Here is a 15,119-nt window from a genome sequence, read left to right on the forward strand (position 1 = left end):
TAGCCGGCCATCGGGCGGGGTCCCTGTTATCCCCTCCAGGATCAGACGTGGTCTCTCACCTCTTGAACCACCAGTCACCGAGGCATCGTTCGCGACCGGGACTCCAAGTGACGCCGGGGTCCACGCGGCAGGTGGGTAGGGACGCGTGCACGCATGGGGGACCGACGTGGCCGCTGACTTTGGCCGTGCCCTGTCCCGGTGGCGAGATTCGTTCGACGTGGGAAGATAAAAATTTCTGCTTGCCACACAGCGAGGACGTTCCTCGACTTACGACCAATCGAGAGGCTTCAGAACCGAAGTGCGAACGGCAGACAAGACTATGTTCTTCGGTTAATTGTCGGCGAAGATTACTTCGACAAAGTTTAATTTGACGCTTAACGTTACAAGGACGTAGAAAATTGGAGAACTGCAATAGATGATGACCAACCTGGACATTTCCGTTGAGGAAAAGTCGGCTCCAAATTGGCCGGAGGGTCTGTCATTGAGAAAACATCTGTTGGCGGTTTTGAAGCATTCTCGAGATAGTGTGTAAAGCACTACAACCCATACTCTGAAGTCCCCTTTGTCGATGAAATGATGCCCGCAAAAAAATCTTTTCAGTCAATAAGAATGCTGCAAAATCACTTTTAGTGGCACTTGTATCGATAAAAGAGGATTCAAAATGGACCTACGTGTACAGAGTTTTACCTTTTTGAAAAGGTTTCTTTTACCATGCCTAGTTAATTCGACTCACAAAGACTATTCCAAGCTAGTTTTGCTTGTTGTCGAGCGCTTTCAAGAGTAGATTAAATTATATCTAAATTTATTGCAATATGTATTGACAGCACGCTCGCCTTGTAAGCTTAATAGACCAGGTATCACGGTGAGTTTATAGACAGACGTGAGTTAATAAGCGTGCGGCGAGATTAATTGACAGACAACTGTTCATTATCTCGTACTATAATCGCGAAATTGCTGCAAACGTATCTTCGGAGACTAATGAGTTGTCGTTAACTTTCATCCGTTCATCAGTAAATCTCAACGCGAGCGTTCATTAGCGGCATTCAAAACGTGAACGATGTGGTGTTTGTAAAATTCTCATCTGTTTCAAGCCAGTATGGTTTCAGATCAGCGATAATGGATCACGACGGTGATGACGTGGCGTAAAGAAAAAAAAAGATACCTTGACTCAAGACATCCTGTACGGACGCATAAAATTAATGACTATGCATCCACGGATTATGTTACTCCGTTACTTGGCTAAAGGCTACGTCAATTTCAGCCAGATACATTGTAATTAACACCCTGTATATCAAGATGCGTGCGTATGCGTCGCGGTTCCGTGCGCGGCTTACGTGCGGCATGCGAGAAGAGTTTAGTTGCCACGTTAGAATAACAGCGTGGAAAAAATCTACACCGCTCGTTTTCAGCATTGCAGTTGCAAGGGGTAACAGTGGTACGCGTTGAAATGTTAACATGACAGAATTATAATAAAATACCGTTGTCTGTAATGCAACTTGAGTGGCACCCGCACGTTTAACGAGGAAGAAGGGCGTGTCGCCGAGGAGGAATACGGTTTTAAGTACTGTGGAACCTCGGCGTTTCGAAGAAAGAGAGAAAGAGGGGACCTTAGAGGAATTTTACTTGTTAAACAAGATCCTCTCCCCCGAGCGTTCATAAATTTAATCGGGACTTAAATTCCGTCGCCCGCTCAAAATCGATTTAGATCGGGATTTATGGCGATGAATAATTTACGAAGCGGACGCGGTTATACAATGTAGAACCAGCTCGAGAAACTGGTAATGTAGCTGCGAGCTTCTTAGGGGAATGCTATGTGGTAAAAATAGGCTGATGTTATCATCTCGCAATTTATCACGCTAATCATTCTGCATTTTATTCCCAGTACTGCAGAACGACGATTCAACGCTGCGCCCGTTTCAGCCTCTCTCGGCTGCGGTTTTGTGTAACTCGCGCGAAATTCTTCCCTCGAGAAGCAATTGGGCAACAGCCCAAGTCGATATACACGCGAATATCGAAGCGTCATTAATACAGGCCTCTCGGGAAGGAATTAACATAGCCATTAGTAATGCGGTGAGCGTTAGGAAAGCCGTGAGCAGCTGATTCATTTTAGCGTGAAGAAGGAGTTGCTCAAAAGGCGCGACCCATTTGTATAATATAATTCGTATGTTTTGTAAGTAACCCCGGATTAAGCGCGGAAACGCACGTTGGGCAATATCGTGCGCGTGTTGCAATATATCCACGTCGAGATTGAATCTCTGAATGATTCTCTTCTCCGAACGCCGACTTGATGTGCGCAGTGCGCTGTGGGACATCCTTCAAAGAAGATTGTATGACATACGCAATGTCGCACGAATGTTAATTGGCTAGCCCTAGTAGCGCAATACATTGGCGCAATATTGGGAAAGAATGTAAATTTAGTATTCCCAATATTGGTCCAATATTGTAAGACGGATGCCTTTTCTTATTTAGCCAATGTGTCTAATATTGCAACAATATTAGACCCATATATTGTTATTACATTGTTAATTATTGGCCAATGCGCTTCCAATATAAATCTAATATTATATAATTATTATCGTGCAATATTTACATTCATTTCGGCCAATGCATTTCTAATATAATCAACATTGGGCCAATATTTAGCCAACGTTTGCCAATGCACTGTGCTACTAAGGTAGATTCTGAAATAATAATAAGCTATGTTCCCTCGAAAATCGATATCAAAGGATAAAGGGATACCGTCGAGATTGAAGTTAAATTTCGCAGCTTCAATAGTTTACATATAATATTTCTTACTTAATTTCTCATCTTAATTGTTTTTTTGCAAATTTGCTTCGTTAGGGAATTAATATCCTCCATCGGAACAGTCTCTTCTGAGTGTGCGAGATACAATTGGAGGGGCGACATCGTGTTGCGTCGCTCACCGAGAAACCTTCACCACTCGGCTGTCGGCCTCGAGCGAAGCGGAGGCTGAGGAGATGTCTTTTCCAGCGACTTGGCGTTGCCGTCGTGGGTGATGCCACCCTTGACTTGACGACTTGGACTTTGCTCTTGGTCAAACCGGCGACGACCCTGACGATTTTGGGCCCTTCTTGAGACTCCAATTATAGACGATCTCGGCAACTGGCACCGACAGCGACTGCCTTGGTCTCAGTCTCTTCGCCTTGACATCGGCCTTCGTCGACACTTCCGTCTTCGCTTTGAACTCGATGTTCGCGCGGACTCCACCGCGCGTTTCCGCTTGGACTTGCTTCGGTTGATGAGAAGAGGTCGTTCGTCGTGAAAGAAACGGAGCACCGGCGAGCAATTAGGCTGAGAAACAACATACAACCATTCGCTAATCGCTAATATTTGTTTAACAATTCGAAAAGAAGTCGGAAGAAGAATTCAAAGAGATTTCTCGTACTCACTTATGTATGTACATACGTGACGTGTATTTAATCATGTCGCAAGAGGGGAAGAATTGTATTCCAACAACCGTAAATTTCGTTGCAATTTCCAGGTCTACAAGAATGTTTTATATTCTTCCTCTCTTTTCATATGAAATTAATTTTATTATCGTATCCGGAATTGAACAATAAGAAGTGTCAAATATTCTCATTGCATTTTTGCATGGACTGAGTCGATTCGTTCACAGTGCGACCACAGAACGAGTTCAGCTTTTCAAGTTTAATTGGGACAGACATTGTACTACTTTGAATTCTTCATCTCTCATACATAATATAATTAATTTTATTGTCGTATCTTCAGCACTGAAAAAATAAGAACTGTCAGATATTCCCATTAAATTTTTGCCTGGACAAAGTCGATTCTTCCACAGTTCGACCACAGAACGAGTTCAAGCTTTCAAGTTCAATTGGCTATTAAAAAAACTTAAATTGATCTTTATATCCGGCAGACATTGTCACGATCGAGAGAAAATACAATTTGTCGCAAACTCGGGAAGGAAACCTCTGGCAGACCGTACTTGAATTCGTGCCGGATGCGCGAGTGATGTAATTGCTGCGAAGCCGGCGGAACTCAATTGGGGCGATATTGTGTGCCGAGATTGCGGGACAACGGCCGGACTGGGCACGGCTCCGGGTAGCATGGCACGACCAACGCCTAATGGTAATTTGGGATCTGCCCAAATTGGAGAAAGTTCCCGAGCTGATTTTCGCACGCGAGAATCGGCGTTGCACGCTGTTTACTTTTACTGTCGATCGCCTTTCCCAAAACGAGGAATTCAGCGGCGAGTCGAAAAATTAAAGAAATAAGAAAATCAATATGCATTTATATGCATTTGTAATTAAAATTATTTTATTGGACACTACAACCTTGTTCAGGCTCTGAGCCCTTTTTTCATTACTCGATTTCATCATACGAGCCATTGTTATTTATAATAAGAAAACATCTATCCTGTTGCTCTAAGTTCTGTAAGACTAGGAGAAACAGTCGCAGCTTGAAAATTTAATTTTTCATATTACAATTACACCTCCAATGGGATAACTTCCTCAATTACATCACGTGTGATTTCTACCATTGCGCATACCGGTACCACCATATTTATCTTGTAACGCATTTAGAGATAATTGTAGAAATAAATCGCAGGGAAACGTTACTTGACGTAGAAAAGTCGAATGTCGTTACTGGGTATAATTAATTGGGAATCCGGCTTATGTAACACTGACTATGTAACAACTGTCGTTCATAACGTTAGTCATAAAATATAGGGCAATAGGAAGACTGAGAGTTTTGTGTCTCGTGGAGTGAGTGAATTGTAAGATACGTCAGCTAACGCCTGAAAGAAAATATATCAGAGAGTGAGGCACAGAGGTTCGCAATAACCGAATGTTTATTTATAAAAACAACTGCTGTACGTGAAATTATAGTTATTCTTCCTGGTGACATTTGCGCAGTCGAACTATGTTATAGCTAAAATATTTAAATGTCAGCTAAAATGATTATATTATTTCTCTGCAATGTATATATCATTCACTCTCGCACGTAGCCGGATCGGTTTCAGCGTGAAAAGGTGAAAGCAGATCGTATGGAATAATCTGTGGAGAGAAGTCCCGTGTAATAAAGAAAAAAAATCGCGAGAGAGAAAGAGACAACGATCTCTTGAGCGTGTTCTCCATGTATGACGAATCTGGAACTAAGCCTTGACACCGGATAGTACAATTTAGGTCTTCAGTTTATGAGGAACGCATCTAACGAGGCATCTTTCGACACATTCAACTGTTATTGTATAATAATGTAATTTTTAGGCGGATTCGACCATGCTACGTTTACCGAGCCAGACCTGTTAAATCGTAAAACGGCAGGGAACTGGTGTAAAATCATTTCTGAGTTGCCTTATCTACATCTGAATTTCTACGACTTATTAGTTCGGATACTCGTGTCGCTTAGGCGAATCGAACGATATCAATTCTTGTTGTTACTTGTCGCGTCGAGGAGAAACTAAAGTCAACTGTAACACAGTAAACGGTTGTTTGTGGAGGATAGGCGAGAAAGTGGCGGTGAACTTTTGAAACTTTCCACGTGAAAGTGCAAGTGAAGATGCTGCCTGTGCAACGAATATTCCGATAAGCTGATTAAAACACAATTTTTCTCGCAAGTCGTACCTTCGAAAATTACATTATATATTAATAATTAATTAATTTAATTAATGATTCAATAGTTCATCGTGACAAAGCGATTAATTGGTAGTGAAAGAGTTAAACATTGAAGTCGAGTTCACTTAACGTCAACCTTAATACAATGACATCTCATTGTTTCTATCTTTCTCAACTGAACCAAATATATTATGGCAACTAGTTGAATTAAAAGTATACCCCAGGTACTTTTTCTTTTCCAAACAGTTGCGTTGCGTGTTCGTTTATAAAATGGTTCGACCACCGATTGCCTTAAACCGCAAATACGACATGAAACATTTTCTTAGTTCTAAAGTATAATATAACAAGGATTGCGAGAATTCTCGAGGATAACAATAATAATAATAATAATAATCAGTCATTGTTATCGCGCGTACAAGCGTCAATCAAGTGAGTTTCATCGAAAAAAATCTCATTTTTGCTTCGAATTTTTAGAAAATCGCTGATGCACGCAGGATATTATGTACGAAAATTAAACGTTCGGCAATCTATTCGCGATATCATATGCGCTTCGAAGAAGCCAAACCGATATATTCTATAGAATACAAAGAGTAGAAAAAAATTATGAAGTGACAAACTAAACAAAATTAGGAGACTTGCAAGAAACGGGGACTAGTTTGGTCCTCGAGAGACTCGTTTACGAGCATCAGGTGGATTACAATATGGAAATTGGCCAAGCCGTGACGGAAATTTCCATAATGAAGATTGCCGGGATTTACGATGCGCCTCGCCGTTTTTTCACAACGTGTAAACGTGCTAGGTCAATGCAACGGCGCATAACGCGCTCGTTGCAACAGCTCGCGATGAGGATCTGTCATCTATCCGGCCCCGTCAATTCAAGACATGCCCATCCTCTTCCTGTTCACTTTGTGCTCGTTCGCTGCAACTTGACCGTTCGTGAACTTCTTTTAATATTTAATAATATTTCATTACTTAGTAATTTCATGTGCATCATGGTTTTATTCACAAATGAATGAAAGATAACGTTTGGTTATTGAAATTGAATGCTTCAAGTTATTTCTTACTCCACTTTACATTCTGACTTCCTCTAATTTTTCAGAGAATTTTGATTTAGTTTCAATTCCCAAACTGAAAATTATATTGGGATTTTTATAATCGCATTTCTGATTATTTCTCAACAGTCTTTGAAATTTCTTGAAATATTAGATAGCGCCACGTCTCTGCCGATCATGATCTTCTGATACTTTATTGATCTTTGTGTCGAAAGCTTCACTTAAAATTCCACAGATTGCAACTTTTAGATTTCCTCTTTATTTGGAACATGCGAAAGTAGACGTGTGGAAAAATATTTATTAAATCGATGTTTTATATCATTAATGCGTATTTTATTACATTCTTATAAATTATATATAAAAATTACGTATGTCATATAATATTAATGATACATATATACATACATACACAGATCTTTTGTCCAGTAACATTAATTACACACAATTTTCGACAAATTGACATTAAATCGTTATTAAAATAATGTGTGCATTAAATTATCGACATGTTAATTTATCGAGCAATTCTTTTAAACATTTAAAAATATTATAAAGACATTATAAAGTGTAACATAAAAAGTTACAGATGTCATATAGACGATTATATAATAGTTTCTGCGAAAATTTCATAAGACGCCTTCAAAATTTTTTTAAATGTCTCCTCTTTCTGTCTATATATACATATGTATATGTATGTTATCACACAAATTATTCTACTGAACGAAATTATACGGATTTAAAAGCGATCCTGAATAAAACGTGTTAAAAACATTTTAAAGTATTATAAAGACGTCATAAAGTGTAACGTAAGAAGTCACAGCTGTCATACAGATGATTACAGTTTCTGCGAAAATTCCATAAGACGTCTTCAACATTTTTTAAAAGTTCTGACGACATTGTTACGTCATATTCTCTTAATGGTTTCGCATAATCGAATCTCTCATCGAAAAAGGAGTTCGCGTTAAAAATGGTAAACCTGTAAACTCATATGTCGAAGACCAATTCGAAAGCAACGAACGCCCTAATCAGTACTCTTCATTTTAGTGATCATAGAATCGGTAAGCAACAATCATGTAATATGCCCTTGACACAATTCCAATCCTATCATTCTGCCATTGTTACATTATCATGAGAAATTTCCCAGTGCAAGTAATTATTGTAAGCGAACGTGCGGCCAACTGCGTAGACAATCGGCGGGAAAAATGAAATCGATGCGTCTGAAAATTATGCTTGCGAGACGGTGCAAAGTAACGGACACGCACGAGAAGAGAACTGTGAAATATTTATGAGAAAGAATTGCCGTCGTTGCAAAAGGCGGAATATAAATATTAATGCTTAATAATTTATTTTTAATATTAAATTAACTAGTGGGAAACAGCATGAAATCACATTTTAATTAGGACAATTGTGCACCGACAAAAACTAATGAGTTGACAGAGTGAATTTTTTGACACGTCTTGTCAGTCTCGAGATAACGGTAAAACTAAACGAACAAATTAATTTTTAATATCTAGCGTACAGCACATAAATGCTAAATTCTTGTCCGCTATATCTTGTGCTATCAAAAATTATAACATAAAAATTTCCAAAATTATTTTCCGATGTCTTATCCTACATCTCAACATCAGTGTTGTTTAGCAATTTAATTTTGAGCATATAAAATCATAAAATGGTTTGTACTTCGCTCCAATATTAAGAGAGAGTGTTTTGCGAGCAAGTTGGTCTCAATCATCGCAGGTGCAAGCGAAGATTATTTCTATTTGCACACATAACGTTATGCGTGCAATAAAAAACATAATTCTTGGCGGTTTGTCGCTGAAACATATTACGTGAATAAGTAATTCTGCAGAAAATAAGTCTTTATCCCAGATAACGTTTCTCTTAGGTTCTCCGTTTGCTTACGTGCCACTCTTCCAAAAAATATATAATAAAAATTATATATATAATTATAAATACACGATACATATAATACGGAAAAATCAATTGTGTGGCAAATAAAAATTGAGAATGTGCCCACAATTTTTCCATGTTTATCCACTTGTATTTCCAATACGAAAGTAGATTCATAAAATTAATTTACGCTTCTAGGTATAACATCATTAGTAAAAAATCGAAAAAAACTTACTTGAAGATCTCTGAAAATAACGAGTCTTTCAATTAAAAAAATAATTAAATTTATTTCGGAAAATATATTTGGATAAGTCAACCTGAAGTCAATCATGCATTCAAATATTTAAATGACAATTGAAAAATCTTACGATTGTCAGAGAACACAATTTGAAAAATACAAACTATAAATAAACACCGTGGTGTATAAAACTTTCCTCGCTTTTGTATATTAAATTTATATCAATGGAAAGTCTCTCCATTTATTCGAAGATTAGATTTGCTAGTTATTCTTTATTAACCAAATTAAAAGCAATTATATTAATGTAAAAGATAACTAAATTTAAAAGCAATGCGAGTGTTTAAAAGAACACAAATGTACATACACATTCTTTTGTCTAATTCAGAAAAACACTCTCTCCTTTTACTTGTTATATAACTCGAAATAATTTATATCTCACGTGGAATCATTCTTAAATAATGTTAAAAATAAAATTTTAGCTGCTATTCCCATCCACCAACATTATCGCTAAACATTTATAACTATTGTATATATAATTAAATTGCACTCATATTTTCTACAAACTTAATACCTTAAATGCAATATATCAAATGATAACTTTTTTATCAAATTTTTACATTTTTGCGAAGTAGAAAAACTCACAAAAGGAGAAAAACATTAATAAACAAGCTATCACCTTTTGCTCATGATAAAAAATCTTTTTTATTTGCTTTTATTAATTTCGTGAATATCAAAGAAAATTTGCGACAGAAGAAATAAAGAAACATTGTGAAATACATGTGACAGACTATTGATTTAAAACTAGGTTTCCGATTTCGCGCACATATAAACTTTACGGTCTATATAAACTATTTATGTACATACATAACTTTCTCCAGTTATCTGACGTTATATATATATACATACTTATATACATCGACAATTATCCATAGTTCGAATATAATCCACTAGTGTACCATTATTTACAGAGAATTACTATTGATGGAATTTTGTAAGGTTCACAAGAACATAGCATTTACATTTTCTTTTTATCATTCCGGTCAAGCAGTAACGATCGTCACGCGTTATGTATCCCTAAAACAAATATGTAAAAAAGTAACGTAATTTTTCAGTAAATTATTAAGGAAAGTCATTTTTTTTCTTTCACATCCTACTTTAAATCAGAATATCGATTTATCTTTGCTTTTCTTTCTAAAAAAATGGAAACTTTTTTAGAGAGAGAAAAAGAAAAGTTACAATTGTTGCCATCAGCAATTACTTTGATCAATCAGTAAAATCTGATAACAAACTATATTGAATATGACATATATTTTAGTCACATGAGAAGACAAAATTTCTTTATACTCCATTCACATTTTCATATTTTTGTATTTAAGAAAATATCAATAATCCATGACACTAGCTAAAATTATTCTAGAGAAGCGAAACGTTCCTGCCAAACTTGCAAGCGATGTGCATTTTTTAAAACTGGATCAATGATAGGCGCAATTCGATTTATATGATTCCTAAATCTCTCTCTGTCCCGCGCCATTTCTTCCCATGGACCTTTTCGGGCTGCCCGGTATGCGTAATCCCAGGTTATTATGGCGTGTACGACAGGGGTCAGGTTGAAATTCACCTGAAACCAAATTTCGAATCTCGATATTCTCTGCTGATACGTGCACACATGTAGAAACATATCTCGTGTATTTAACATCATGTTATAAACTGTATAAAAATATTATGTATTTAGTATTAACAATCCCAAAATCACTTAGCGCACAGTTGTGTTAAAATAGTAAACGATCATTAAGGACTCAGTGATATTAGTCAACTTGAATTACGGTGAAGTAAAATGGATGTCGAGGGGAATATACAAAATCTTGCAATTTATACAAATATGATCAATTAAATCATCCAGTTCGGCAAAGTAAAGTTGCCAATGTTAATATTCTTAACATTAGAACAGTTTAATATTGTATATCAATGTTAATGTTATAATAGATTTCTTTACTATTTTTCTCATTTAAAAAATGACAATTTACTACTATGACTGATAGTAAGTATGGAGGATTTTTTAAGTACCTTCTTTCGCGCCGTTAATTCTTCATAGTCTTGATCAACAAAGACAATCGATTCATCCTTGTCTTCATCACAGAAGCTAATTTCAAAGTCATCGTCGCTCGCTTCAGCAGCATAGGAATTATTAGAATCCGTCGTTTCTTGCTCGTCCAAAGCCGTGAAATTATGATTATTGCCTTCAAACTCGATAGAACTCTCCGATGACGAGCGCAATCGAGACGAAGCTCCCTCAGAATTGTGGATATAAACTGTATAAAAATATTATGTATTTAGTATTAACAATCCCAAAATCACTTAGCGCACAGTTGTGTTAAAATAGTAAACGATCATTAAGGACTCAGTGATATTAGTCAACTTGAATTACGGTGAAGTAAAAAGGATGTCGAGGGGAATATACAAAATCTTGCAATTTATACAAATATGATCAATTAAATCATCCAGTTCGGCAAAGTAAAGTTGCCAATGTTAATATTCTTAACATTAGAACAGTTTAATATTGTATATCAATGTTAATGTTATAATAGATTTCTTTACTATTTTTCTCATGGATCTCGCTGGTAAAATCCTTGTACTTCTTCATCGGAGAATTATGTACATGACGTGCTCTGGTAGGGTATTCTGTCGCTCCTTGTTTCTCACGTGTCTTGGGCAATTTGTCGTCACCAACCTCCTTGCAAAAGATCCAACCATCCTCATCGTCAAAGAAGTACTCCATCGAGTGCAACGTATCCTCTTGTGCATCAGAAATTTCGCTGTCGTTGTCCTTGGAAACATTTATCATCGAAGGTTTAGCTGTATGACGCACCTTGGTCGCGCATCTCGCTTTACTTCTCTTCTTACGCGCGTTCGGTTTTCCCTTCGTGGGCGATTTGGGGGAGCTGGACATCAACGGACAGTTGAGCAGTTTTGTGGGATAAGTAAGATCCGAAATATTAAAGTTGTCAAAATTACAGTCTAACAAACAATCGTTTGACGCCGCGTCGACGAGAGGGTACTGCATAAGCTCATGATCTTCGTGCTTGACACATTCCATCCGGCATATGGTTTGGCTCACTCCGGAGCGCCTCAGCTGACCCTTCCCTCTGCCGCGACCACGGCTCACCGCGACAGCGGTGATTATTCTCCGGTGGTGCAGCTTCATCGACGGACGCTTCACGGACATTTGCGCTGACTCTGGTTTGCAGTAAAGACCGGACACGCTGTTCAAAGACTTTCCCAAATTTCGACAAACTTGGGAAATACATGACATTAGACTTTCTATGAAATCCATGGCTGGTACGTCCAACTGAGAAACCATGAGAAAGGATTCGACATCCGTGTCTTCGTGGATGTCTGTCTCACTCTTCCACATACTGTCCTTCGTTGTCTTGTCTATCTTGCTAACTTGCAGCATGAAGTGAGATTCCATTGTACTATTATTTTTGTATGTGTTGCCAGAGCTCTTTACGAGGTTTGCATCATTTCTCATCTTAATTGATTGTAAGTTGATCATGTGGTCGATATCTATCTCGGTGTGACATCTCGCTACAAAGTGAGAAAGCATGGACTGGATATACCTTTTGTGGTATATTTCCTTGATTATACGTAGAAAACGTCGCGCAGCATCGAGCATGCTCTTGGTCATCGCCGGCGAATCTTTCACGAGATCAGATAACAGTATCTCATTATTTACAACCGTAGCGTACGACCGTATCATCTTACCGTTCGGTGACCACATGTCTAAGTAACTGCGCTTCCTCATTGTGAAAGGCGTTTCTGGTTCTGTGTACTGTACGGGATACATGCTGAATTTTCCACAGGTGGAGATAGCTTGACGAACACGTGTTCTAGAGAGGTCTAAACGCGCAGACCCAAGGAGCAATGGAATCCCTGGCGTGTTCCAACTCAAATTGGTATTCTGCCCCTACTTCTCGATGTTGTCAAGTAAGCTGCCAAAAATATACACAGATTAGAATACGTTTATCCACAAGTTAGAAAAATTATATGGTTTGATGCAAAATGCGACATTTGTACTTTACGAATTTTAGGGAGATCTTGGTTATTAAAACTCCGAATTACAAAATATATGTAAATATACAGGATGAATATTAATGGATGTACCAACCTTTTATCATAGGAGATGAATTACCAACCGCAACAGTAGCCAAATCTGGAAAAAATGGAAAAATCTCGTTATACATGTCTCAATAATTTAATATCTAATTGTATCTCGAGAAATATAAATAGATATTACATGATTGAGACGCATATAATGACATTGTTTTTCCATTGTTTCTAGGTTTGGCTACAGTTGCGGTCGGTAATTCATCTCCTATGGTAAAAGGTTGGCACATCTGTTAATATATTCACCCTGTATAATAATAATGACAATACAACCAGAGAGAAACCTGAGAGCAACCACCGAAAGTCTGCTAGCTCAGACACAGATACGTGGAAAGAAAGATCTGCGGAAGAAGGATTCGCTCACCCAATCACAATTTTAACGTTGTCAGAGGACAAATCCACTAGCATTTACACACTGTGGTATCAAGCCTGAACTTGGATATAAACAGTTAATGTCAACACCTGTGTCCACCTCAGTGAGGTTTACGCCCGGTCTACAATGAGTTGTTAGTCGTTAGTCAGAAGTCGGAACTATATGTCGGTCCTTTTTCTTCCACCCAGAAAGGAAAAGGATCAACATATAGTTGCGACTTCTGACTAACGACTAACGACTCATTGTAGACCGGGCCATAAACATACGAGGCGAAGGAAGTCCAGCTGAACGCAATCCAATTTTTCATTACAAATGTAAAACAAAACTTGAAATTGCCAATTTTTGTTGGGGCTCTTTTCAGGCATTTTATATTTTACAAAAGAGAACTCGAAGTTTGTCCATCTCATTCGGTCAGACGTTTCAATAAGTTATTCGGTAACTATTCCCAGTTTTGTAAAATGCTACCTGACTTTTCTTCTCAGTCTAACCCAATCTACCACTATTTTTTGTAAAGGTACTCTTGCGTCAGACAGACCCTACAGGATGTCTAATGCAAGAGTACCTTTACGAAAAATGGTGGTAGATTAGATCAGACTAAGAAGAGAAGTCAGGTACCATTTTACAAAATTCGGAACAGTACTCTCGCGTATCCTGTACATCCTGTAGGGTCTGACGCAAGAGTACCCTTACGACACGTACACACGTCGATGTGCAAAACATAAGTATTACGGAACCGAACTTCTTTTCCAGGACACTTTTTATTTTGTAATTCTAACTTGTCGAACATATCCGTCATATGGACTATGCGTTTCCTTCTTCGAATAAATTTCCCTCCCTGAAATTCTTCAGAATTTCGTCAAACATAAAATTTTATATTTATATCTTCTAGAAATGTAAAGAGGGAACCTTGATAATTTCGCCTAATTTCACAATTGAACTCTAAATTCCAATTGATCAAAGGTCAGCGATCAAAAATTAATTAAATAACGATTTCTATTCCAAGGTCTCGGAAGCTCAACTCATAAAGGAAATCATTATATTCGGTTAATCAGAATCCGAAGATTTACCCGGGAAAAAAACGCTTTTCAATACGTCAAGGGCACGGCCGTTGACGGGAACGCTATCGGGCATTTTTCCTCAAATATGTATTACAATCAGATAACGCGTATCGGAGAATTCTCTCCACATAGATAAACACTCGGGCCGGGAAGGGTCTGTTCCTCGGTCCGTTCTTTATAGCTGAACTGCACTAATGCAGAGTTGATCTTTTTCCCTCCACAGTAGGTGGGGAAAGATAAACTCTGAATAGTGCAGCCAGTTTAGCTACAAAAACACAGACCCAAAATGTGCCGCGGGAAACGTCACGGTCTTACATGTAAGTGCGTGTAAGACCGTGATAGTCACGCAATTATTCAGCGTATGGATTTAGCCATGTGACACACTAGTCAATCGTCCACGCACACATATCTGCGCGCACGTCGCACGCATTCACGCGCGCGCGGGTGCATGTTGCACATACATATTCGTGACTTACGTGAGATAACACAATCCTCGCGGTCGAATGGCGTATCGGCGTAACGTCGCGTACAATGCCACAGGTTTTCCGCGGAGCGGTGAAAACAGCACGACTCGGTGACGACTTCCTGTAATCGCAGATAAGCGTAGTCCTCCGTGCTAACTTGATTCGATTTCGCGAGGGCGAGAATATCCTCCTCAGATGTACACATTTTTACAGCATGCATGTTGACGAGATATTTCAAGCGGCCATCTTCAATTACAAAACGAAAGTGGTAGCGACGAGCGCGCAG

General features: G+C 38.2%; 1 protein-coding gene across 2 annotated transcripts; it reads right to left on the reverse strand.

Annotated features, from left to right (window-relative positions):
- Nucleotides 1-8,820: 8,820 nt before the first annotated feature.
- LOC105561165 lies at nt 8,821-15,109 on the reverse strand. Of its 2 annotated transcripts, XM_012010913.1 has the most exons (5): nt 14,846-15,109; nt 12,537-12,763; nt 11,370-12,359; nt 10,839-11,083; nt 8,821-10,392 (listed from the first exon to the last, which is right to left on the reverse strand). In XM_012010913.1, the coding sequence occupies exons 2-5, from the start codon at nt 12,616-12,618 to the stop codon at nt 10,183-10,185; spliced, it is 1,527 nt and encodes a 508-aa protein (XP_011866303.1). In that variant the 5' UTR covers nt 12,619-12,763; nt 14,846-15,109; the 3' UTR covers nt 8,821-10,182. The 2 variants fall into 2 exon arrangements, with proteins under 2 accessions (XP_011866303.1, XP_011866302.1); XM_012010912.1 differs by having other exon boundaries at nt 11,370-12,763.
- Nucleotides 15,110-15,119: the final 10 nt, after the last annotated feature.

Source organism: Vollenhovia emeryi, unplaced genomic scaffold (assembly GCF_000949405.1).
Source record: "Vollenhovia emeryi isolate VEMERY1.0 unplaced genomic scaffold, V.emery_V1.0 DF939210.1, whole genome shotgun sequence".
In the NCBI taxonomy this organism is placed as follows: Eukaryota; Metazoa; Arthropoda; class Insecta; order Hymenoptera; family Formicidae; genus Vollenhovia; species Vollenhovia emeryi.

What these genes read in the sequence shown, in the direction of transcription:
- LOC105561165 (XM_012010912.1), bottom strand. Translation starts at nt 12,618, where the DNA reads ATGTATCCCGTACAGTACACAGAACCAGAAACGCCTTTCACAATGAGG. An exon ending in CGAGATCCATGAGAAAAATA is followed by an intron (nt 11,084 to 11,369) that starts GTAAAGAAATCT and finishes ATTTTTATACAG; the next exon opens with TTTATATCCACAATTCTGAG. An exon ending in AATTAACGGCGCGAAAGAAG is followed by an intron (nt 10,393 to 10,838) that starts GTACTTAAAAAA and finishes ATTTGGTTTCAG; the next exon opens with GTGAATTTCAACCTGACCCC.